The sequence below is a fragment of the Protomyctophum parallelum genome (assembly GCF_964188405.1).
Source record: "Protomyctophum parallelum genome assembly, chromosome: 9".
NCBI classification, from domain to species: Eukaryota; Metazoa; Chordata; class Actinopteri; order Myctophiformes; family Myctophidae; genus Protomyctophum; species Protomyctophum parallelum.
This window is the reverse complement of record NC_139706.1, coordinates 16076292-16102822: the sequence shown is the minus strand read 5'-3', so window position 1 is coordinate 16102822 and position 26531 is coordinate 16076292. Positions and strand designations below refer to the sequence as shown.

Genomic DNA, 26531 nt, shown 5'->3' with positions numbered 1-26531 from the left:
AGTCAATTAATGGAACAGTCAGTCAATTAAAGTCAGTCAGTCAATTAAACAGTCAGTCAATTAATGGAACAGTCAGTCAGTCAATTAAAGTCAGTCAGTCAATTAATGGAACAGTCAGTCAATTAAAGTCAATCAGCTCATTTAACTGTCAGTCAGTTATTTAAACAGTCAGTAAGTCTTACTGTTGGTGCAGAGTGGTTGATTTCCTCTCCCGTTTTCTGTATTTTATCTCTCCCATTTCTCTCTCGTCTCTCTCCCTCGTTTACAGAACACTGCTGCAGCTTTGTTCTAATGACCCTTTCTGTCATCTCTGTCCGTCTGCCATTCGCCGGCTGAATGTTTGGCCCCGCCCACATCCTCCCTTATGACTCAAACCTACGTCCTGTCTGTTGTCAGGCCGACCCCACCAGGGGATGTGTCTTCACAGGGCCCAAATAAATTCTTTGCATCCAAACGAGTGTGTGTTCAACCGTTTTGATAGCAGGACAAGCAAATCTTGAGACCTTCTAAAAATGTATGCGCACGCACGCACAGTCACACGCACACACGCACACACACACACACACACACACACACACACCCCTAAACTGAATTCAGAACATAAATACCCACAGGCGGTACCTCCCAGATGTGCACATGCACACACTATAACTGGGTCTCTAATTAAACATCAAAGCCGAGACAGCCCATCACCATGTATGGTTATATATATATTTTAAAAGACAGTTACCCATTTACTGAAAAGGAACACGAGAGACGGACATTGCACGCTAGACAGACAGCAGGACAGCTGAGAGGGAGACAGTGTAGAAAAGACAGACAGTAGGACAGCTGAGAGGGAGACAGTTCTTGTATGTATACAATGTACAGTAGCACTTTTAGATTTGGTTCAAAAACTGTGTTACAAATAAATAATATTATTATTATTATTATTAGTGAAGATAGAAAATAGGAAGAGACAGAGAATAGGACACACAACTTTTAATCATATTATAATGAATCAATAATATGCAAACAGCATAGGCTACCACTGTGCCAAAGGAGCATTTCACAGCTGGAAGTAAGCACTGCCTCTCAATAGAGCAGTCCCGCCCCCTTTGGCCCTTTCATGACGACGCCAGGCCTAGGAAATGAATCCCAATGCATTTTTCCCATAGACATTTCAAAATGTATTTATTTAAAGACCTTTTAAGCGTCGTACGAAGCCAACTCGAATCGTGACAAATCATGACAACAAACACAATATTTTGGACCAAACAAATAATTACAAAGTCTGAGGAAAAACAACAAAAAAAGTGTTGTAACCTGCCGTTTTTTTCTACTTTCTAATTCTTTATTTGGCCCAAAACATTGTGTTTATTGTCATGATTTGTCACGACAAGAGTTGGCTTTGTCAGCAGGCGTGAACGTCTTTAAATAAATACTTTCTGAAAAGTCTGAGGAAAATGAACGGGGATTTCTTTTCTGGGTCTCTCGAGGGGGCGGGACTGTGACGGTCTATAGTCATTAGGTATTTATATTGTTTTGTTCTTAAATTTGGAAAATGGATGAAAAAAATAATGAGTTAAAAAAAAAGAATACCTGTTAGCCAATCACAATACAAAGTCGGGGGAAAAAACTGGTATAATATAGAACAAGAAAAGCATTCACAAAGTAGACCTATTTTACATGAAACATACGCCACTACCAACAGTAAACATTACATTTTCAGTTATCCAATTCAACATTTCACTCCAAATAACAGCTATGGAACCAAACTCTTAAAATAAAAAATAGAAACTTATTTCACAAAAGGAGAGGCGAGTGAGTACTCACGGTGAAGCTGTTATTGACGTTCTTTGTGCTGGACTCAGCAACACTGGCATCAGTTAGATCAACCTCATCAAATATGATAGACTGGAGAGAGAGACAAAACGAGAGAGAGGGAACCATTAGCAGGTTAGAAATGATCGGGGGGTAATTGTGTAGAGTAGACTTTCTACCCAGTCCATTATACATACCGGTATGCACGTGGATATATAGAGCGTCGCAGTCCCGCCCCCTCGAGAGACCCGGGAAAAAAAATCCCCGTTCAGTTTCCTCATAGACTTTTCAGAAAGTATTTATTTAAAGACGTTTACGCCGCGGACAAAGCCAACTCTTGTCATGACAAATCACACTGCAACGCTCTACACAGACATACTGTAAGCAACGGTAAGGCATATTTTAGACATGCGTCCTCTTCATTTTACCCATCCTAAATATTTAGAAGCAGTGAGCAGTCAATGCATTTAGGCCCGACATCGAAAAAAAGAAAAAAAAGGTTTCACGATTTCTCAAAAATAGCAGACCTACAAGCTCGTAAGCGCGCCTCTCGGTGGCGCGCTATGAGCTTGTAGATATGCTATTTTTCAATAGCTAAAGTATAACATGATGCTTAGTTAAAACACCAAAAAGGGGTTCCCGTCCAGAATGGGTTAACATGCATGCGAGGAGACCCACGCAAACACGGAGAGAAACACGCAAATGTCACACAGGAAGGCCTCTTTCTAGGGTTCCAACCTTGCTGTGAGGCAGCAACAGTACTATCCAGCTGTGCCACCTTGTGCCACCTGTGCCCTGCACAGTGTGCCACCTGTGCCCTGCACAGGTACATAGTGGAACATCTCCCCTATAGAACGTCGCAAAATAATTCCCCGTTAATTTTCCTCATAGACTTTTCAAAAAGTATTTATTTAAAGACGTTTACGCCGTGGACAAAGCAAACTCTTGTCGTGACAAATCTTGACAATAAACACAATGTTTTGGGGAAAATGCATTAGGAATTATTTCCTGGGCTGGCGTCATCATGAAAGGGGGCGGGACTGCGACGCTCTATACCCCATAACCATAAGCTTTAATACATACTTACATACAACACGCAGACATACTGTGTGACAGAGTACAGACACACACTGATACTGTAGGTTAGTACCTTGGCAGTCTGTGCATAGTACAGTGTTCTCCCTCTCAGTTTAAAATAACGTCTCTTCCAGCGCTGAAATGAACTGGTTTGTTTCAGCAACTTCCCCTCCTTCAGAATGGTCTGTAAAACACACAGAAAACACACGGGTATAGGTTTAGGAAATCAGCAGCAGGTTATCAGACAATAAGTTGTGAGTTAATTGTCCCTCATCTTGGCAAAACAGTAGGCTACTCGATACTCTTTGGGTCAAATGCTAAACTAAAACAAGTCCCCTGGGTTCAGACTCAAGAGTGGTGGTATAGGTGACTTTGAAGAAATTGAATATACGTATGTATGTGTGTGTGTGTGTGTGTGTGTGTGTGTGTTTCACTGCAGTCAGTGCAGTGCATTCAATATAGCACATTGCAACAAGGAGGAAATGCTGCAGTCCATGGCCATGATTCCATGCACGTCATCTCCTCATGATGAATCACTAGTATAACCAGGACTCATTCTGTGTGAGACACAACAGACGCACACCAGCTGCCACAAACACAAGTTGACAGCACCGCACAGAAGACACAAACATGCCAAGTTAACGGACGATACAGTATATAGCCGATGCTGAGCCAAACATATGTGTTTTTCTTTCGCCATTTTAATATTTAAACGTTATGATGAAAGGCTCCACGGCGCGTGCAGCAGCTGTTGTGCCCGCCTCATTACATTGCTGAGACTGAGGTCGCGTGCAGCACGCACCGGACAAAAGGAAAGACGAGGAAAGGACAATATTTGTCAAGTTGTCATTCATTAAATGCATAAAATAAAACATAAAATAAAGATTGTTCATGAGTCTTTGAGCTTGAGTGCGAGTCAAGTCTCGAGTCTTTGAGGGGCGAGTCCGAGTCGAGTCTGTCTGGCGTCTCCACGAATGAAACTCGAGCACGAGTCTGGACTGAAGCCCGTCATAAGTATGAAACTCTGGAGTCACAAGTTCAAATCCAGCTCAAGCTCTTGGCTGTGATTGACACGTGTAGGCTTTTCTAAGCACCGAGTGCCGCGCTACGAGCTTGTAGGTCTGCTATTTTTGAAAGATTGTGAAAATGTGGCGCAAATCTTTGAATATATGTTATTTCAGAACATTTTTAACTCAAATCTTTGCATCTGGGGGTCCCTGGAACAACATATGTTCAGATGGGGGCCCGCAGCCTAATACAGATAATTCTGGGGGTCCTTGACATGAAAAAGGTTGAACACCACTGACATAGAAACATGCCTTTTTTTAATCGACCTCAGTCCAAAATGGGTTAGTAGTCAACCTCGCCACAGCAACGCCCAATAAGGATAAGCTGGAACAGCCATGGTTAATATTCCATTGGAGTCTATGAGTCCTGTATGTACTGAATCAATCAATCAATCAAATCAATTAAGCAATAAGCCACGAGAGGTCTCAGGTTACCGGGTATTTTACACTGGCTGGGGGCGTAGGCAGACCCGAGGCGCAGCAGAGGGTCTTCTACCCCCCAGCCAGTGTAAAATGGCTTATTGCTTTTCTAAAACGGTTACAAACATATAGCAATATTAACCCAATAAAACTATTTAATTCACAAAAGTAGCTACGCTTGTAGTGTTGTGCTCGGCAAGTAGGCTATGTGACGGGAGAATAGCGCTTGATGTCTTTACGGGGCTGCCTGGAGCCACACATTCACAGTCATATGAGCCGGGCGGTGCTTACACGTCCGCACGGCATGCATTTGTAAAGCAATCAAGCGCTCCCCTTCCCCAGTACAGCTGGAATCAGCTGCGAATGATATAAAGTGATTGAAGGAGTGGGTTATCGGTGGAATTTACACCGGTCACGTGACGGTAACCAGCCAATCAGAATCAAGTATTGGGACTACCCGTTTTAGAATCAATATTTTAACACATGCACACTTGCACAGGCAACCAAATTCATTGGATGACCTAAGCTCTCTTTGAATCTGAGCTTTTACTCTTAGTCCGGCAGCCAACGGTTCGGTATATAGCCTTTTTTATTGGCCTAAAATATTGTCTATATACATATACAGTCATGAATCCACTTGCTGACCGGCTGTCACTATTGGGCAATCTTTTTTATTTTCTTGTGACCCTACCATTAACATCCTATGGCAGGCAAAATTGTCAAACTTTCCTTATGCTTAAAGTAGCATGTGACATGTCAAACTACTACTTCATGACTCTGAATCCATTCCAAGCATTATAGTTTTGCACAAAATACACTCCTTGGGCTAAAAACGGTCATAGACGTCATGACAAATGTGATGAGGTCAGCACATTTGGGGCTATGGCTGCAAAAGGAAAGTTTGACATGTGACATTTTTGTCTGCCATAGGATGTTAATGGTAGGGTCACAAGAAACCCCTATAAAAAAAATTGCCCAATACCGACAGCCGGTCAGCAAGTGGATTCATGAATATATGTATATAGACAATATTTTAGGCCAATAAAAAAAGACTATATACCAAATTTCCCACCCGTCCACCGGACTATCTTGAGTCTTGAGAAAAATGCAATGCAAGACCTTCAGTATAAAGTCAGGTAGGCCAATGTATAGAATTGGTGTAACAGTAAAGGTCAGCTTGAACTAATTTTTATATTTTAAACTGAAATTGAGTCAACAGAAGAAAAGAAAACTCCACTGCTTTAAAGGACAAGTTTGGGGGTTTTTTCAACCAAGGGCTAAATATGTATTATTTTACCAAATTTTAGAGCGATTTCTTTTTTTATTATTATTATTATCTTCTAGACCCCAAGAAATTACAACTGTCCACAAAAGATCACAGGATCTACTGTGTCAAACTGTGTCAAACTGACTTATTGTGGCGTCTCCCCAGTATATTATAGCCTAGAGTTTAAAAAGAGTTTTAAAATTATTTACTATAGTCTAGGCCCTAGACTATAGTAAATAATTTTAAAAATAAATCGCTATAATATTTGGTAAAAAAAAATACATATTTAGCCCCATGCTCGAATGCCCCCGCCCCCCTGTCAAAAACAGCTAAAATCCATAAAACGAAAGAAAGAAGAAAGTTGTCCTTTAAAAAGACTATTACTTCAGATTATTTTCTCAATATACAAACACACTTCCCATTTCTGCTGTACGATAGTCTTCCATTCCATTTTGTTTGAACCTCACCACAAACAACTTTTATCAAATTGCAGTTTTTACAGACATGGATGTAGCGTCCATCCTACATAGGTCTACTGTACCACTTCCTGTGTCCCTGCCTTAACATCCACGTACTATTATTAGAACTTAGAAGAGCCAGTTCAGTTGTAAAAAAAAAAGTAAAAAAAAACAAAAAAACACATGAAACCCTGAAACAATATTATTCCATGAACAGGCGGCAATGTTGCATGGATTACAGAACATTTAGTGACCATAATAATTCACTTCAGCACAATTACATTATTATGGTACTTGTCAGGCATGTAGGCTACAATAATAAACCTACTCGGGATAGACGCAAGAACGAGAGAGAGAACCGTTATGTGAAGTGATGATAACAGGATGCATATCTACTGCAGAAACTTAAAAGCACAGAAATCGGATTGTTCGGATTGACAGCCATCGGGATAAACACGCCGGCCCCCCAACCCCAGTTCTACGCCACCTCTCGATCCCCGCTGGACAGCGGGAAAGACCGGGGATTGAGACCATAGACTGTAAAAAAAAAAGAGACCCTGTGTTACAACGAAACTAGTAACCTAACGAATTACGTTACCCCAGAGGTCGCCGATTTGCACATTTAGACTTTGAGAGAGAACGCAGTGACAGTGACAGAAAAGGGAAGAAGGAAGGCAGGAATAAGGAATTACATGGTGAATGACATGCACCAAAGTGCCTGGTCGGATTCGAACCCAGGCCAGCTCAAGGACTGAGCCCTGATAGTCTATCTATAGTATGCCCTCTGCTAGCTCTGGTCCATACTGTTACTGCTCTTGCTGCTGTTGCATTAATACTATCTATATGGAACTGATTGGCTTCCTGCCTCGCTCCTCTACTCACCAATACAAAGACGGGTTGTGCAATTAGAAATCCTACTTTCCTTAGTGGACAGCACACTTTGAGCACGTATAAATGCACATTTTGGCCAGAAAGGGATTTTGTTTTCACCGGAAAAAATATATAATTTTAGTTACTCCACTGCGCCTCTACCGATATTGCCAAGAGAAAACCCTCTTAGAATTTTCTCTTTCTGGCCAAAAAGTGCATTTATACGTGTGGTGGGGTGATCAAAGTGCGTCCACTAAGGAAAGTAGACTTTCTAATTACACAACCCGTCTTTGTATTGGTGAGTAGGTAAAACATTATTTGTATTTTCGCTATACAGAGGAGAGGCTGGTCTGCATTCATGAGAGCCCCGGAAGTCGACAGTAACATATAGCTCTAAATGCGATGGCATTAGAGCTATGGACCAGAGCTAGCGCTCTGCCAGGTGGGCTGGTCAGCACCGACTTCTGAGCAGAAATTAAAACTTTGCATGTATATAAGATTGCAGCTATACGTTTTTTATTTCATTTTTATGTGACTCCAAATGAACAATGAGAAAGATCCTGCAAAAACAATGTTTCAGTTAGACCGCGAGTCTCGACCCAGGGGTGGTCTTTTAGAATTTAGATGGGTCCCAGGGACATTTTATGAGTACCACTTCAAGACGTTAGAGTACAGTACTAAGTACAGTACAGTATCGCATCCCAGGACCCCTGGAGGGTGGCATGTAGAGTTGTGCCGACCGATGATACTGGTATCGGGCACTCGGGCCGATACCACCCTAAAGTACTCGTACTCGGTATCGGAAACGGGCCCGATACTTTGAGACGAGTACTAAAACATTCAATTGACACTAGGCTGAACGATCAATGCAACGGGAGCAAGTCTGACCCAACACAGCAGCAAAATGAGCAAAGCGCCCAAAACGGCTGATCTACAAGCATAAATGCCAACCGACAAGTGTAGATCGGAGATCCATCGGTATCTATGTTTATATTCGGCGGGCGACACTATCAGATGAATAAACATAACATTTTGATAGTTATAGTTGTCCTTTCTACTCGTAGCAGGAGCACATTCAAAGTATTTATTTCATTTATATCAGACCACCAGGTCCAAAAATAAGTACTCCATGAAGTGTGTAGATTTGTGTCTGTGTATATTCAGCGGTCAGCATTATTAGATTAATAAATGAGCCTTAAATAACCTACGTTATGACGTTCTCACCACTCGTCTCGACACAGCTGCAGGTCATTAAAAGTTATTTCCATCAGACGAGTTCCAACAAAGTAATCCATGACTGTATAGGCTACAGATAGGGAATCTTCTTGTGGTTATAAGCACAACATCCTTAAAATCATTAAAGGGCCAGTGCATAGGGAAGGCGTTTCACTCAGAACGGGTTATTCTGGTTGACATCTTCCTGCCTACCATTTTCCTGGCTAGTTAGTAGGCTATAGTAGTAGGCTGCGAGGCTACATTTTCCAGGCTCACTGTGGAAACATATACCATTATAGATATAAAATAATTAAATAAACACTGTATGGCAAAATATCATAACCTTCAGCAACATTCCCAAACACATGTATGCTCTGCTCTCTACCTGTCCTCAAACGAGCATGACGAGTGTAATCAAAATAATAACGGTCAGATCGCATCCAGACAGATTATCATTTATTTACTGCGGAGAGAACACATGTTTGACTGATCACTCGTCACTCTCGTGGTGTCTTTCCCCTCTCCCTGGTTCCATAAGGATATGTCCACATGTCTTCTCGTCAAGTAAGATGTAAACATTAAGAACTGTTTTGACGTGAGGGGAGGGGAGGCGGCTGTCAGATCAGAACACCCGAACATTTTCTAACGACGAATAATAATAATACCACCGTCGATCCAGAGCCATAGAGTAGAAGAGTTGTGCCAAGTCAAAGATAGTAGATAGTAGTGCCAAGTCAAAGATGGTGTACTGCAGTAGATAGTAGATAGTAGTGCCAAGTCAAAGATGGTGTACTGCAGTGACAGTATACACAGCAGCATCACTGACAAGCAAACCTACGAACTACAGACTGGCAGCCAAGTAGCCTAGCATCCTACTACTTCTTACTAGCCTACATGTAGGCAGCAAGATGCCGCCCAAATACACCAAAATCCTACCTAACGCGTCACTATGCCCTCCCCCTATAGATATAAAAGCTGAGGTTTATTTTGCCGTAAAAAAAACTTGCATGTGTGGTTTTTCTTTGCGACAGCACCCCCACACCTCCCCCCGCACATGTGCAGGGACCGTGACATAGGTGTTTTTTTTGCCTCGAATCATAATGAAAGAAAGGCACTATTCAAGGCACTATTCAAGGTCAACTTTTTTATTTCAAAACGATGATAATACTATAGTGTGCTTGAATAGAACAAAATGTTTTATTGCCAATAAGAAAAATAAATAACATTTTGGAATTTGATATTTTTTCTAAATCATTTCAGGCTATTATTGTGGTAATTCAACATTACAGTATCATTAGAAGTACAAGGCATGACAATGAAATTAAATAGTAGAAAAAAGGGGGTAAAATAAGTGGTTACTCAACAAAAATAAAAAGTACTCGTATCGGTACTCGGTATCAGCGAGTATAAAAGAAAGTACTCGTACTCGGTCTGAAAAAAATGGCATTGGGGCATCTCTAGTGGCATGATTGCGTCCTTTCTCAATTTAGATGCACCGATGCAGGCTATTTGCATCACTGAATGTGGCTTATCTCACTGTAATAACTAGCTAATTAAAATACAGATCATGCTAAGGGCTGTTCAAATAAAATAATACTTTGGCAAATATCTTATTCATCATTATTATGACATTCTTCCATGGAAACAAAATATGAAACTCGTCTACCAAGCAGTGGCCATTCAAAAGGGTAAGATTGAGATTGATCTCATGAACCTTGGGAATTCTAAAGTTTAAGCTATTTAATTAGTTAATTGATTAATTAATTAAGCATGTTAATTAATGTCATGTTAAACTGTTATCATACTTTTTTTTAATCGTAAAAGTGTTCCAAATATAAAATGTATGCGTCAGATAACGGTAAGAGGAAAAGGGAGTCACAGTTCGACATGGCACCTATTTCGCTGTAACACCTCCATCACATACATTAGTGGTAGTTAGCATATTAGCCCAGTCGGCTAGCGGATATGAGACAAATGGGGGGTTTCATGTTTGATCATTGTAAATAAGCACAGCAACACTGGACGCTCATGTTTACAACAACAGTAATTATAATTTGCGGTCCAATTCGATTTGACCGCCGTTTCCGGTCAGTTCTGTTTTTAAAATCAGCTTTGGTTACATATGCAACAGCTTCGGACAAAGACAACCTTTATTTTAGTAGTCTGCAAGATTAAAACTGGAAGTAAACTTCACGCCAAAATCGAGCTCAACTACGAATTCGGAATGTTTGCATTTCGCCAGCCACAATAATAACGGTTTAACGATTGAACAGAATACAAAGTGTTCAAAGAAGCAAAGCAAGAAAACAACAGAGTCAGACTATGCATGTATAAACAACGCCTGGTGTTCTTTCGTGTTTTTGCTTAATATTTTTTCAACTTTTGTCAATTTTTGTCCATCGGGGCCGATGGTTGGCTGCTGCTTGAATGAAACTAAAGGAACACACACACACACACACACACACACACACAGTCAAACCAGCCCCGTGTGTACTATCTTTAATCTGATTAAAAAGCCACATTAATCATTAAACTGTTACCTTGCTCCTTATCTGTCCGGATGTGGAGACCTTTCTGATGAGTTTCTGCGGGGAGCCGTGCTCCTGGTCGGGTTCGCTATCTGACGACTCCTCCAGACATCTGACCGGGATCTCTGCTCCTCCTGAATCCGCCATCCTGACACTCAGACCCGGGCAATATTTGTAGAGTTACAGCCGGTGGAAAGGGACAGAACGGCAGGCACGGCAACGCCCCCTAGCGGTGGAGCGGGGGACAACAAGTGAGAAGAAGCTCAGTCAGTCACAGTTCAGGTCAAAAGGAATCGGTTCCAAACGGAGCTAGGCGGCCTATCCAAATATTTTGAAAACAGCCGATCCACAAGCTCACGGGCGTGCACGCATCCACCTGGGTGACAGCAGACTGCTGGGCGAGCGCTGGCGCTTTGGCATTGGGGTCAGATGATCAACATATGGAATGAATTCTGTACTGGCCATATATGGAGCGTGTCTTGAGTGTACAGGGTTTGATGAGGTCTAATCCAAGTTCCCAGAAGTTTTATTTTTCGCCACTAGGGGGGCGAAATTAGGTCAGATTAACATAATGGAATGTCAGAAACTCAGAATAGGTCAGCTCCATATATGGAGATCTAAGGGTGGCAGTCGGGGAAGTATCTTTAGTGTACAGGGTTTGATGAGGTCTGTCCAAGTGGCCATATATGGACTGGGGCGTGTCTTGAGTGTACATAGTTTGATGAGGTCAGATCAACATATGGAATGTCAGAACAGGTCAGCTCCATATATGGAAATCTAAGGGTGGCAGCGGGGGCAGTGTCTTGAGTGTACAGGGTTTGATGAGGGCCCAGGTAGTGCCGGGCCTTTATTTCCGGGCCTGTTTTCGGCCGGGCGCAGCTGCACTAATTGGGGCAGGCCCGTCTAGAGTTTGAATGGACAGGTATCAGTCAAAAGAGAGACATTGAAGAGGAAGGACGGATGGGGAAGGATCATATTATGCTTAGAATATTTTCACAATGTGATTCAGCTAATAATTCTGGCATTGTCGATCTTTTAACTTAAATAGCTGTTGGCGGGTTTCCAAAGTGTCCACAGCTGTCTATGACTATGAGACACAGACTGAGTTGATATTTTTTACCATGTTATCATGCTGTCCTTTAAGATTGTCCTTTAAGATTTTCCTACTAAGATCTGAGTGTGCGGAGCTTCCCTTTATTTTTCTCGTGTTCCCTTTGTGGCTCCAGCACCTCACTTAAAGGACAACCAAGGTTCATGTTTTAGTTTGTTATTAGATAAAGTAAAAGATGAGTGTTAATCTTTTTTCATTTGCTGCTTTCTTTCGTTTTAGGGATTTTAGCTGTTTTTGACAGGGGGGCGGGGGCATTCGAGCATGGGGCTAAATATGTATTTTTTTACACAATTTTATGGTGATTTATTTTTTTATGGTTTACTATAGTCCCAATAAACGCCAGGAAATTACATCTGGCCACAGAAGATCACAGGATCTACTGAATGTGAAGGTAGCCTACTGTGACACTGGCTGTGTCAGTTTGTCACATTCAATAGATCCTGTGATCTTTTGTGGCCAGATGTAATTTCTTGGGGTCTAGTAGGACTATAGTAAATATAATAAAAAAATAAATCACCATAACATTTTGTAAAAAAAATACATATTTAGCCCCATGCTCGAATGCCCCCGCCCCCCTGTCGAAAACTGCTAAAATCCTTAAAACGAAAGAAAGCAGCAAATGAAAGAAAATTAACACTCATCTTTTAGTTGTCCTTTAAGTTTTTTCAGCGGATGAGCGGTGGTTCTTTTTTACATTGCTGTCCCTCCATCATAGAAATGAGATGAGAATTGGGATCGGTTGTCCAGGTTTACTTTATTATTGGACAATGCCTTGAATTTGTCACTATCATTAATTTTTTTTACCGCTCTGAGTAGATTACATTTTGTTTCTGTATTGTTTGTATTCCGTTTGGTTCTCTGGCTCTCTTTTCTTACCGCTCTGAGTAGATTACATTTGTTTCTGTATTGTTTGTATTCCGTTTGGTTCTCTGGGGTGGCATTTGTTATAAACATGTTATAGAATTCGTTCTTCTTTCTGGAGGACTTTTTTGCAATCCAGGGGTAAACCAACCAATGCTGCCTTTTGGAATGTTTTACAGTAGTATTAAAGGACCACTTCACCACTTTTCAACCTACCTTCATATAATAGGTCCTCACTAATAATCATAAAAAAATATTTCGATTTTCATTATCGTGAGAACGATGGCTTCCATTTTCGCATTGCAACTTTTCAGGACTAGAAAGCCTGCAGTTTCTATTAGCTTGTATTCCCCATCGATGATGTCACTGGAAGACGGTTTCTGAGCTGCCCACAGCCCTCCTATGAGCCACAGACCGAGTAGAAAATAATTGCAGTGAAGAGTTGAAAAGTGGTGAAGTGGTCCTTTGAACACAACCACCATTAAAATAATGAATTAAAGGCTTGGTATGCACTGCATTTATTTTGTGTGTACACAATCTGTTCCAGGATATATCTTCAAATATATTTTAAAATATTGTAATTTATTTTGTTTCTCTACTTATTTATCTTCCGCCACTTTTTTAAGTTCTGGATTTAGCCGTGCACCTTGCACTGCAATCGGACATAGGAGATTGCACAGGACTAGCTGTCCCATCACAATGCTCCACCTGTACTTTACATTGTAGGTCCACCCGATACACCCCAATACAGGACAAGCACATCATATATATATATGTATATATATATATATATATATATATATATATATATATATGAGAAAAAGAGGTTGCGCAATGGTTTTCAGTGGAGTGCCAAACCCAAATCCAGTATACATCAAAGTACTCACATTTCCATTTCTTTATTGGCACACACCAAAAAGGAACGATATACGCGTTTCGGCTATGCAGCCTTCATCAGAGCATAATTCACATCAAGTGAATTCAAGTCATTTTATACAAAAAGGGTCAGAGTTCACCTACAGCTGAAATATCAAGACAATCAACAGGGTCCAATCACAAACTTGATTTGAATAAGCATTTTGAGGCATAGTATATATCTCAGTTACACATCCAGGCATTAAAGCCAATCTTAACCCAGAAAGCATTTTAAGCTATAGTCATCATTCAGTTCATTCGGTGTCATCTGTCATAGTATTGAGTGTGTATATCCACTGCATTTCTCTTTGGGCTATAGTCTCTTTAGAATATCACCCCCTCTGCTGGGCATCTCGGTTTTCTCAATCCCACAGAATTTTAATGAAGAAGGTGAACCATATGGTTTGCTTCAGCATAATGTTTTGCAATGGCACAATAATTGATTTGTGAAGCACAGTGGTTAAATTCAGTAGAGAAACAAGCCCGACTTGGGTTTTTAGTTTTTGGTGGATTGGATAGAATATCAGGACGGGAGGCGTTATTAGAACAATGTATGGCTTTCTGAATAGAATTTGAGGAATAGTCTCTGTCTTTAAAACGAGTACTCATAATGGTTTGTTTGGAGTGAAAATCATCAAGATTTTAACAGTTGCGTTTTAGCCTCAAAAAATGACCTACAGGAATGTTGTCCTGTCTTGGATGGTTACTGGTAGCATGCAAAATTGAGTTGCGTTCCATGTCTTTTCTGAAAATAGATGTGTGAATCATTCCAGTTTCATCCTTGGATATTTTTTTTGGTGTGTGTGCCAATAAATAAATGGAAATGTGAGTACTTTGTCCACCGCTTGTTTAATGTTTGGATGTGCTACCTTTTTGGAATTTTTAAAATTCCTATTTTCCTATTCCTATTTCTTTATATATATATTGGATATTGAATATTGAATATTGAATATTCCTATTCCTATTCCTATTCCTATCTTTTTAATATATATTGGATATATATTTCTTTTTACAAAGTATGTTTATTGATTTTAACAAAGTCAATCAACACACACAAGCACACAACAAAAACATAAAAACACACGAGTAAAGAAAACAGCTCATACAACATTATTGGGGGGGAATGTTTTTTTAAATAAAGTTATACAAAGACTTAGCATTAGCAAGAAAAAAAGGGAAAAAAAACAATAACCTCCTGGCCATCTCAACAAGGGAAGAATAGACACCATGTAAAAAGCACATGAGCATCTGTTCAATCACTGAGCATGTTTATCACACCCTTTCCAGAGATGGTTGTCACAGGGGAGGGGACATAGGAAATCATGATGATGTCTGCCTCGTCATGACCAAATGTAGTATCCACCATCAAGTTCAACACTGAAGGTGTACATGTACAACATCAGCTTAATGTCCTTGCTCTTCAGGATGACATCTCAGGACGTATACATTACTATTCACAACAGAGTTTAGCCAATGATGGGATTGTTGAGTCAAGTGTGTGAGGATACACCCAAATCTTACGACCAAGACACACCAGTGCTTCAACTCCCCCTCTACTGTTTCTGCACATTTTGGGGAAGGTGTGCACTCAGTCCACTCACACACAAGCTCAGCACACAGTATTATGAACATGATAGCATCATTTCTGATCTTTATGTCTGTTTCCCAAACTGGTGACTGGTGAGCATAGGCACTTCACTCCACCATTGTGTCAACAGACAAGGTCTGTTCATAGTCCAGTATTCGGTGAAGAGGTGAGGTCACCGAAAACTACAACAACATGACGTCACACTGCCGTGGTCACCGCGCACACAACATAAGTCTCTTTAGATATTAGGGGCTCCATCTTGCGCCACCCTTATCCCTAAACGTATTTGCCATTTTCTTTTACTATTTTGAAAAAACATTTTAAAATAGTTCAACTAGCCGATCTACATTGAGATATTGTGAGCTTGTAGATCGGCTATTTTAACTATTTTAAAAGGTTTTTTTTAATAGTAAAAAATGGCAAATTAGATATAAGAGTTAAGGGGTGCATGGCGCAAGATATAGCCCGAAGCGTATTTTACATGGCTAGCAAGGAATAAGTACTTCATCATGTGTTACTTTAATTATGTTCCTAAAGTTAGATTATAGCCATTTATATTTGTACCCTTTTTCTCCCCAATTTAGTCATTATGCAAATTAATTCACATTTCTGTGTTGTATCCCACTGACTCAGAGCCAATTGAAAATATAACATCAGAAATAAATAGATTCTACACCATGGGGTGGGCAACTTTGACGATGGCGAGGGCCAATATATTTCCACGGTGCATATTACTGTTGTAGCAAAAATAGCCGATCTACCAGCTCAAAACGCGTCGCAATGCGACGGGTTTTGAGCTTGTAGATCACATTTTTGCTATATTTGAATTGAAAACCTGAATAATCTTTTGCTATTTTTGAATTGGAATCCTGAAAAGTAACCTTTTTATTGAATTTCAAATGCATTTAGTTATAGTTAACTTTATGAACTGTTAACAAAACTACATTGGACACAAAAAGACAATCACATTTTAATACTAGTCATTAAAGATGGAGTGCCGTGATTTTTTTCCACACTTAAACATGATCATCAGGTGTATTTAGGTGTATATGAGGTATAATTTTTTCACAAAAGTGTACAGTATTTGTTAAAATGATGGTTTTATGTGGACACACCCACCAGTTCATTAGGTATGCGTGAGTTTAACCATAGCACCACCCACCTAATCCAGTCCCTCCGCCTCCTCCTTTAAGACCACCCACTTGTCCTAGTCCCTCCCCTCCTTATAAAAGGACAGCCCATGGCTCTGCCCTTTTGTTTACAAAATGGCAAATTGGTGTCTGTAATGTAACAAAAACTCATGTTTTTGTGAATGTTAGAAGTGAACACTTCCCATATTTCTGAGATATCGTATAGGCACCATTATGCACTTATACTGCCACCATCCATGTATAGGCATATAATCCATGCATCCATACCATATCAGATCTGTTTTTTTCTGATTTTTTATAATCATTTATTTATTTCCTCCAATTATATTGACCCTATTGTCGCAATCAGCTCAGCTCATCATCCAATTCGATCATAGTTTAACAGCAGAAACAATTAGTTTGATAGATCATTTAGCCTACAATATATTGTAGGCTATTGATTTCCTCCAGCTAAGCACCCTGGCATTAAAACTGTCCTTTATCTGACTGCATTGAGTTTCAGCAAAAGTCGCCAGATCTAAAGAAACAAGCGGCCAGGTCCACAAAAATAAGTCACAGAAATTGCAGTGAATATTTATGAAAACGTTTCAACAACACCAATCCTTTTAACAACATATTAATCTGAGGGTCCTTCACATGAACCATTGGTCAAGTCAACCACATCTCCCCTGAAAGTTACTTATATGACTCCCTATTATATGATTCCCTATTATTCCCCTCAGGTGATACAGACCAGCAGCTCACGGGCTATAGCATGTCCAACCTGTCAAAGATCAGGTCAGACCTATACAGGTATCACCCCAGACATTGCAGGAAGGAGTGGCTATAGGACTGTATGGCATGGGGGCGCGTCTCTCACGTCTGCAGACCACCACCTTGACGTGGATCTTTGCAAAAAAATTAAAAATCTAATCTTTATTTACTGTATAGAGCACATTTAACCCATTTTCTCGTATGTTGTTTCACGGGTTGAAACAAACAAAGCATCAACGGGCACCCAACGGCAGAAAAATATGTACAGAGTTACTTAAAAACACATTAGATCAAGTGCAATTGAAAGCCAAGGAGAATAGGTGGGTTCTTAAAAAGGATTTGGACTGCATGGGCAGATCGGAATGGGATGAGGAGAGGCAGGTCGTTTCCAGAGCCTGGAGCCAGGCGGCAGCCGCAAAGGCCTATGGAAGTTGCATACATCTGTGTATATAGGCCTATAGCCTATATCTGCATTCTGTTTGCAATCTGTGTATATAGGCCTATAGCCTAGGTCTGCATTCTGTTTGCAATCTGTATATATAGGCCTATAGCCTATAGGTCTGCATTCTGTTTGCAATCTGTATATATAGGCCTATAGCCTATAGGTCTGCATTCTGTTTGCAATCTGTGTATATAGGCCTATAGCCTAGGTCTGCATTCTGTTTGCAATCAAATTACTTCTATTCAAATTTCAAACCACTACACTACAGGATTGTGTTGACTGATTCAAATATTGATGGGTGAGGTACAGGGCTGTTTCTTTTTTGTAGGAAGAAATTAGAGGTGTGCAATTATTACAGACGTGCAGTTGGTTTCTTTTTGTATTTTATTGTTGGTGTGTCTGTCTGTGTGTGTGTGTGTGTGGGGGGGGGGGGGGGGGGGGGGGGTGACATAGAAAACTATGCATTTTGGCACAGTTATACCTATAACACACAATACAAACAGATACCTGCATTAGGCTACTGCAACACGCTTACTGTATTATTGTGAAAAGTCAAGTGCTATTCATCATCCAGGACAGAAACTGGACAAACTGGTCATTTAAGGCACTACTTGAGGATGCCACACATAGCGACTGTACCTGTTTGGGGTTTTTTTTGTAACCCCTGTGTATTAGCATTATGTTGATTTGTTTTATATATTTCACCTTATGTGAAATTGTGTTTTTTTGTACGTTGTCATCATATTGTACTCACTCAGGGTGTCCTTGCAAAAGAGAGCTGTGGTCTTCCCTGATTAAAAACAAAAATAAAAATCATACCATAATCACAAGGAAATTTAATTTAAAGTTCAGCCATGCACAAGTAGGCGTATTGTGTTTACCAGTGTACCTGTGTACTGCATGTGTACACAGAGGAGTCGCCCTAAAAAGGAGAAAAAGGCAAAAGTGGAATGAAATATTTATATTACTACAGTATATTTCTTCTGACCAAAGCAATTGGTTGAAATAGGCTATCCAGCCACGCTGAAAAGAGCATGACAGCACACCTATAGCCGTTAATAGAAGATTTGAGAACGGATTAATCACATTAGAAATATCATCCGTTGTGCTGATTAGTGATTAGACTGAGTTCTGTCAGAGCAGCAGCATTATTGGATTAGGAATGGATTTTAGACTAGAGTATAGGCCTACATCATTGTTTGTGTAAACAGGGCTGTAATGACTTGTATTGGTCCCCTAATGCGAATCAGACTGCAGTAGCCTACCTATTTCCCACCTTTAGATGTCAGGCTTCACACAAATGTGGTTTTAAGAACGTAACGGATTCGAATGCCATAGCCTACTAAATGCATTTACAATTACAATTTAGGCATTTAGCAGACGCTCTTAATCCAGAGCGACTTACATTAGGCAAGAACAAAAAAGCATGGGAATACATCACATAAAAAGCATTGAAACTTTCATTAAACGTTATTAGAAAGAAAGCTTGAAAACCAGATCTTGTAGACATTATTAGTGATAGTACACAGAAATATATAGGCCTAATACCAAAACTGTCCCAGAATGCAGACCTGCAAGGCTGCAAGTCAGGAATACCAGGTTCAAGTTGTACAGGTTACAGTACACTATCTAGATGAGATGACAGTGTCAGCCAGGCAGCCAATAGGGTTTCAGTAGAGCTGGAGGCAACTTTATAGATAGTTAAATACAAGCCCTTTGCTAGGCAGTGGGCACAAACACTTGTTTCAACGTTTCTGTTGTGACCTTTTTGCCTAAACGTCTGAGAAGTTTTACCTGACAACGTTAGATTTGAATAATATCCTTCACTTGACCCAGGAAAATGACAGGTAAGACAACCATTTTATTAGATTTCAATTAGGCAATTATAGGTAAAGACCACAGGTTCATGTTTAAATGTTAACATTAGGCTACATCAAATTCGTGCTGGAAACTATAACCTATATATTTTTTGCACAGCTATCGTTATTGCCAAATATTCGAGACAAAAATGTAGGTTTAATCTGGTTTGGTTTTACTTTCACTTTGTCCAACTCACTGATGTCTTGTCATGTCTGAGTAATGTAAAATAGTAAAATAAAGGAAAAAAGAAAGAAGGATAGTTATTTAGCCTATAGGCTACCACATTTAAATAAAATTAGTTTATTTGTTATTATTTGTACATTATTTGTCAATTAATAAACAATAATTTAAATTGATTGATTGCTGAAAATAGCAGTGTTGGCAAATAGGAAGATAGGAGATTTTTTTAGGTAAACTTTGTAATGCCACTCTTGAAAACAAAGTGTTGCATTGTGGGTTTGCCTTTTTTATGTCAATCAATTAGGGCACCTTAAAGGTAGTGTAGCCTAAAGTGATATTTTTTGGTTAAAACACAAAGATTTTAGTTAAAAGGTTAAATCACTACATTCTGAAAGTAACCATTGTGTTTGTTCAGTAACAGAGATGGTCTCACTGTCTCTCCAGCACTTTATTAATAAACAGAAAATACAGTTTCAGGTAGGCCTATAGGCCAATCAGGAGAGAGTAGCTATATTTATAAGCTTAAAATTTTATAGTGTTTGTCATTTCTTTATGGCTCTATGATCTCTTACAATTCCATTTGTTTAATGACTAAACAAGTGGAATTGCAATAGATGCCATAAAGAAATGAGCAGACAAACTTTAATCTGTATCCTGGTCCTGATTAGATAAAGATTGGTTTCAGTTTCTGAAAATGCATTTTGTGTTTAATAAAAAGCTGGAGAGACATAGAGACTCATGTTTCTGCAACAAACACTATATAGCAATGAGTAATATCACAATACGTAGCTTTTTAACACTTATTTTATTAAGACAAATCACTCACACTACCTGTAAAGGTGTGTGTAAATATACGTAGGCATTTTTACCCTCTATCATCCCCTATGTTGTGACTCAGGAAGTGCATGTGTGCCGTGTGTGTGTGGGGGGGGGAGTAGCAGTTTTATAATGAAAGCGCGATGAGAATGGAATCTGAAAAAGGTACCTCTTGACCACAGAAATATAGGCTACCAATTTAAATGTTTTGTACAAGTATAGCAAAAGTAAGTGATTGTATAGGCCTACAAGAGCTGTCAGTTCAAAACCTGAAGCGGGCTGTTGTTATAATAGGCTACCACCACTGATTTGAAATATCTGGGGTGTGGCACAGTGGCAGTACTTCCTAGGCTTACTTGGAGTTTCACACGACTGGTCACAGCCTACAGGTAGCTCAGAGCATTTCATTCTCCATGATGTAAATGCTTACATTATTACAAGCTTGACAGAAAAAAAGACACAAAATGCTTAGCTATTTTTCACATTTTAAGCTGAAGTTTATCAATTAGACTCAACAGGGTGTAAATGTTTTATGGATTGATTTATGTCTTATTTATCTGGGGGGGAGGTTCAGTACAATTTAGAGACACAGGAATCTCTAAATTGCAGAGTGGCTACATGACTAATTGCTACACAAGAAAGTGAAAATGGGTATTGTGCCTCAAGCTGTTCTTTTCTCTCTCTCTCTCTCTCTCTCTCTCTCTCCCCCCCCCCCCCCCCCTAGATAAACTTATCAAGATCCGGAGTAAATTTGTAGATAAAATATCACTTGCAAACCTCAAGCAGCTCCTGGATGACCTCTTGGAGGATAAGTGCTTAACCGATGGCGAGAAAGACTCAATACTTGAGGAGAACTCTGCCAGAGCGGACAGGGCACGTTGTCTCGTTGACATTCTTAAGAAGAAAGGAAACAGGTCTGCTAACTCACTCATCACTCATCTTGAGGAGAGAGACCCTGAACTGTTCTCAGAGCTGGGTCTGTCCTCAGCAGCAGAGCAACCAGCTCAGAAAGGTCAGTTCAGGCCTGTGTTTGTTTTTTAACCAAGAAAAGATGTATGCTTTTCAGTTACGTGTATACTATAGCATTGTAGGTCTTTCAAGTAGCCTGCACGCTTTACTTGATTATTTCCAATTTCCAGTACTTTTACTTCTACTCCACTATGTCTCAGAGCCAAAATGTGTACTTTTACTTCGCTACAATCATTTGAAAACTTTACTAGTTACTTTGACGATTTTAATTTTGATTAGAAAACATACATTAACCACTTCAACCATATACATTTCGGCCATTTGAAATGTATATGGTTGAGAAGCTCGCATTGCGAGCTTGCAGATCTGCTATTTTCAATAGATTTTGTACACATTTTGAACACCGGCATGTCTGAAGTAAAATCAAACACAATGTGCTTAAATTCACATTTAGATTTTTTTTCAGATGTCAAAAATGTCTGAGATGATAGAATGGTGATGGAGGACAGGTTCTTGCAGCCTAAATGTTAACATTAGGCTACATCAAATTCGTGCTGGAAACTATAACCTATATATTTTTTGCACAGCTATCGTTATTGCCAAATAATCGAAACAAAAATGTAGGTTTAATCTGGTTTGGTTTTACTTTCACTTTTCCAACTCACTGATGTCTGAGTAATGTCTGAGTAAAATAAAGGAAAAATAAAGAAGGATCGTTATTTAGCCTCTAGGCTACCACATTTAAATCAAATTAATTTGTTATTATTTGTACATTACTTGTCAATTAATAAACAATTTTGATTGATTGCTGAAAATAGTAGTGTTGGCAAATAGGAAAAAAAGAGAGATTTTTTTAGGTAATTTTTGTAATGCCACTCTTGAAAACAAAGTGTTGCATTTTGGGTTTGCCTTTTTTATGTCAATCAATCAGGGCACCTTAAAGGTAGTGTAGCCTAAAGTGATATTTTTTGGTTAAAACAAAAATATTTTAGTTAAAAGGTTAAATCACTACATTCTGAAAGTAACCATTGTTTTGTTCAGTAACAGAGCTGGTCTCACTGTCTCTCCAGCACTTTATTAATAAACAGAAAATACAGTTTCAGGTAGGCCTATAGGCCAATCAGGAGAGAGTAGATATATTTATGAGCTTAAAATGTTATAGTGTTTGTCATTTCTTTATGGCTTCTATGATCTCTTACAATTCCACTTGTTTAATGACTAAACAAGTGGAATTGCAATAGATGCCATAAAGAAATGAGCAGACAAACTTTAATCTTTAATCTGTATCCTGGTCCTGGTGTGTGTGTGTATATATATATATATATATATATATATATATATATATACATTATATATAAATGTAGGCATTTTTACCCTCTATCATCCCCTATGTTGTGACTCAGGACATGCATGTGTGCCGTCTGCCGTGTGTGTGTGTGTGGGGGGAGGGGGGGGATGTTGTGTTCAACAGTAGCAGTTTTATAATGAAAGCGCGATGAGAATGGCATCTGAAAAAGGTACATCTTGACCACAGAAATATAGGCTACCAATTTAGGTTACCAATCCTAAAAATTTAACCAGACAAGGAAGGTAAAAAAATGTATATACAAGGAACACTGAAAAATTATACTCTGGGATTAGAAACCTATGGAAACAATAAAGTTCCTTTAAGGACAGTTCCGTGAGTGCTGGTATTCTCTTGTTTAACAGGTAAAATGCTCAGAGACATTACGATGAATTGCAGCCGTGCCTGCATGCTTCCATGAGGCCGACCGATAATAATTATAAGTTAATTAATTGTAGTAATTATTATGAACCTATTATTATGACGAAACGAGACAAGCTGTCAGCCAATTGTATTACACTATTACACTAATGTACTTATTACACTATTACATTTATTACACTTATCGGATTGAGAGAACATTGGGCTGAGGGAACATACGGTCTGTTTTGGAATGGGGAAAATAGGGCTGAGGGAACATAGGGCTGAGGGAACATAGGGACGAGGGAACATAGGCATGACCCCCTCTAGGGACGAGGTCTTCAACGGGGGTCCAGTGGGTCCACTAGGGTTAGTTGGACCAGAGCTAGGATAGAAGTTGCTGGCAGCTAGTTGGTTTTCAAACTGTGTTACTGGTTAGCAACCCATATGGGTCACAGGAGGGGGTATGAGGGCGAGGTCGGTGAAAGGCTGACCACGATAAACTGTTTAAATTCATTACAATATTCTACAATAATTAGTACAATATTCTGTGCACTATTCATGTCACTTTATTATTTGTAATATTATATTTTGCATGTAGGTTAGCTGTAACTGAATGTGACTTGTTACTGTTTAAATTAACTATAGCATCTCACAGTGTGTGATCTTGATATGCCTGTTGCAATCATTCATTAGTATATTTGAAGGCTGAAAATGGCGATACTGTGTTGACTATGAGTATTACTCTAAACAAATTTACTTCTCTTTTTCAGGTATCACCATGAAGGCTACAGAGCTTATCAGAGAAAACAAGATGCAACTTCAACGTATTCTGATGACCAACGTTCTCTTCGTCATAGAGTGCATATGGCAAGAAAAACTACTCATGGACTTGCAGTACTTTCCCCTGAAATACACTGCTAACTCTGACCCAGTCAAGGCAGCCACTGACGTTGTGGATAAAATGATCTCGCTAGGGGAAGAAACTTGCAGGTCATTCCTGCTTCTGCTGCAAGACACAAAACTAACTGACATGCTCCCTGGTCTGAAGACAATGCCATGGTACATGGAGAGACACTGAACTGTTCTCAGAGCTGCGTCTGTCCTCAGCAGCAGAGCAACTAAATCTACGTTAATTTAAATCTGAGCGTGTAGCTTACGAATGGAACCAAATTGACCTGTTAGGGCCCATTTATTTGGTTCACTCTCTAGTCTGAGTTACAGACCTATATTGGTCTATTTATTTCCTATAACTATATCATTTAGCTGGGGACCCACTGGAACTCCCTCAAGGACCCCTGTATTACTATAAATGAGGACCGCCCTACCAACGGCCATTAAGAAATGTGAATCCCTAGACTCCTACAAAACCACTCCCAAAAAGCATCTATGGGCGGCTGCATTTCGTCCCCCCACCCATTCTGTACATATTTTTACCTTTTTTAATTTCTTTAACTGTATATATGATGATTTCCTGTACATGACATTCCCCGCCCATGACCCCGCCTTGTTTGTGTTGATTGACAGACTGCTGTGTCAAGTCATTGTCCTGTAAAAGAAGTCATTAAATGTAAAGTGAAGAAGCCATGATTATGAAAAGTCAGCATGAAATAAAAAACAGTGATACAACACAGTTAAATAAATAAATACTTGATCAAATAAATAAAAAGCACAAAGAATACAAATGTATTTATTTATTTCAAGGGTGGACAACTTCGACGATGGCGAGGGCCAATATATTTTCACACTCACTCCAGAGGGCCACGGTGCATATTACTGTCCTAGCAAAAATAGCCGATCTACAAGCTCAAAATGTGTCACAATGCTACGCGTTTTGAGCTTGTAGATCAGCTATTTTTGCTATATTTGAATTGAAAACCTGAATATTCTTTTGCTATTTTTGAATTGGAATCCTGAAAAGTAACCTTTTTATTGAATTTCAAATGCATTTAGTTATAGTTATGTTAACTTTATGAACTGTTAACAAAACTACATTGGACACAAAAAGACAATCACATTTTAATACTAGTCATTAAGTACCAGTCATTTAATACTAGTCATGAAGTAAGTAAAGCGGGTTTGGAATTGTAACAGCTGAAATCAATACTATATCAGTATTCTGATATTAACATGCGGGCCGCATTAAGTGAAGATGGGGGCCGCAGCCAGTTGCCCACCACCTGTTCTACACCCATGGATTCCCTATTATTCCCCTCAGGTGATACCGACCAGCAGCTCACGGGCTATAGCATGTCCAACCTGTCAAAGATCAGGTCAGACCTATACAGGTATCACCCCAGACATTGCAGGAAGGAGTGGCTATAGGACTGTATGGCATGGGGGCGCGTCTCTCACGTCTGCAGACCACCACCTTGACGTGGATCTTTGCAAAAAAATTAAAAATCTAATCTTTATTTACTGTATAGAGCACATTTAACCCATTTTCTCGTATGTTGTTTCACGGGTTGAAACAAACAAAGCATCAACGGGCATCCAACGGCAGAAAAATATATACAGAGTTACTTAAAAACACATTAGATCAAGTGCAATTGAAAGCCAAGGAGAATAGGTGGATTCTTAAAAAGGATTTGGACTGCATGGGCAGATCGGAATGGGATGAGGAGAGGCAGGTCGTTTCCAGAGCCTGGAGCCAGGCGGCAGCCGCAAAGGCCTATGGAAGTTGCATACATCTGTGTATAGGCCTATAGCCTAGGTCTGCATTCTGTTTGCAATCTGTGTATATAGGCCTATAGCCTAGGTCTGCATTCTGTTTGCAATCTGTGTATATAGGCCTATAGCCTATAGGTCTGCATTCTGTTTGCAATCTGTGTATATAGGCCTATAGCTTATAGGTCTGAATTCTGTTTGCAATCTGTGTATATAGGCCTATAGCCTAGGTCTGCATTCTGTTTGCAATCTGTGTATATAGGCCTATAGCCTATAGGTCTGCATTCTGTTTGCAATCTGTGTATATAGGCCTATAGCCTAGGTCTGCATTCTGTTTGCAATCTGTGTATAGGCCTATAGCCTATAGGTCTGCATTCTGTTTGCAATCTGTGTATATAGGCCTATAGCCTAGGTCTGCATTCTGTTTGCAATCTGTGTATATATAGGGCTATAGCCTAGGTCTGCATTCTGTTTGCAATCAAATTACTTCTATTCAAATTTCAAACCACTACACTACAGGATTGTGTTGAATGATTCAAATATTGATGGGTGAGGTACAGGGCTGTTTCTTTTTTGTAGGAAGAAATTAGAGGTGTGCAATTATTACAGACGTGCAGTTGGTTTCTTTTTGTATTTTATTGTTGGTGTGTCTGTCTGTGTGTGTGTGTGTGTGGGGGGGGGGGGGGGGGTGACATAGAAAACTATGCATTTTGGCACAGTTATACCTATAACACACAATACAAACAGATACCTGCATTAGGCTACTGCAACACGCTTACTGTATTATTGTGAAAAGTCAAGTGCTATT

General features: G+C 39.6%; 1 protein-coding gene across 1 annotated transcript in view; it reads right to left on the bottom strand.

Moving 5' to 3' along the window:
• dgkd (diacylglycerol kinase delta) overlaps positions 1-10864 on the bottom strand; it is a 49882-nt gene extending 39018 nt beyond the window's left edge. Inside the window, exons 1-3 of the mRNA XM_083773533.1 lie at positions 10718-10864; positions 2954-3064; positions 1816-1896 (exon numbers count right to left, since the gene is read on the bottom strand). Coding sequence (XP_083629659.1) covers positions 1816-1896; positions 2954-3064; positions 10718-10852 — 327 coding nt within the window. The 5' untranslated portion in view covers positions 10853-10864. The remainder of the gene's footprint in view (positions 1-1815; positions 1897-2953; positions 3065-10717) is intronic.
• Positions 10865-26531: the final 15667 nt, after the last annotated feature.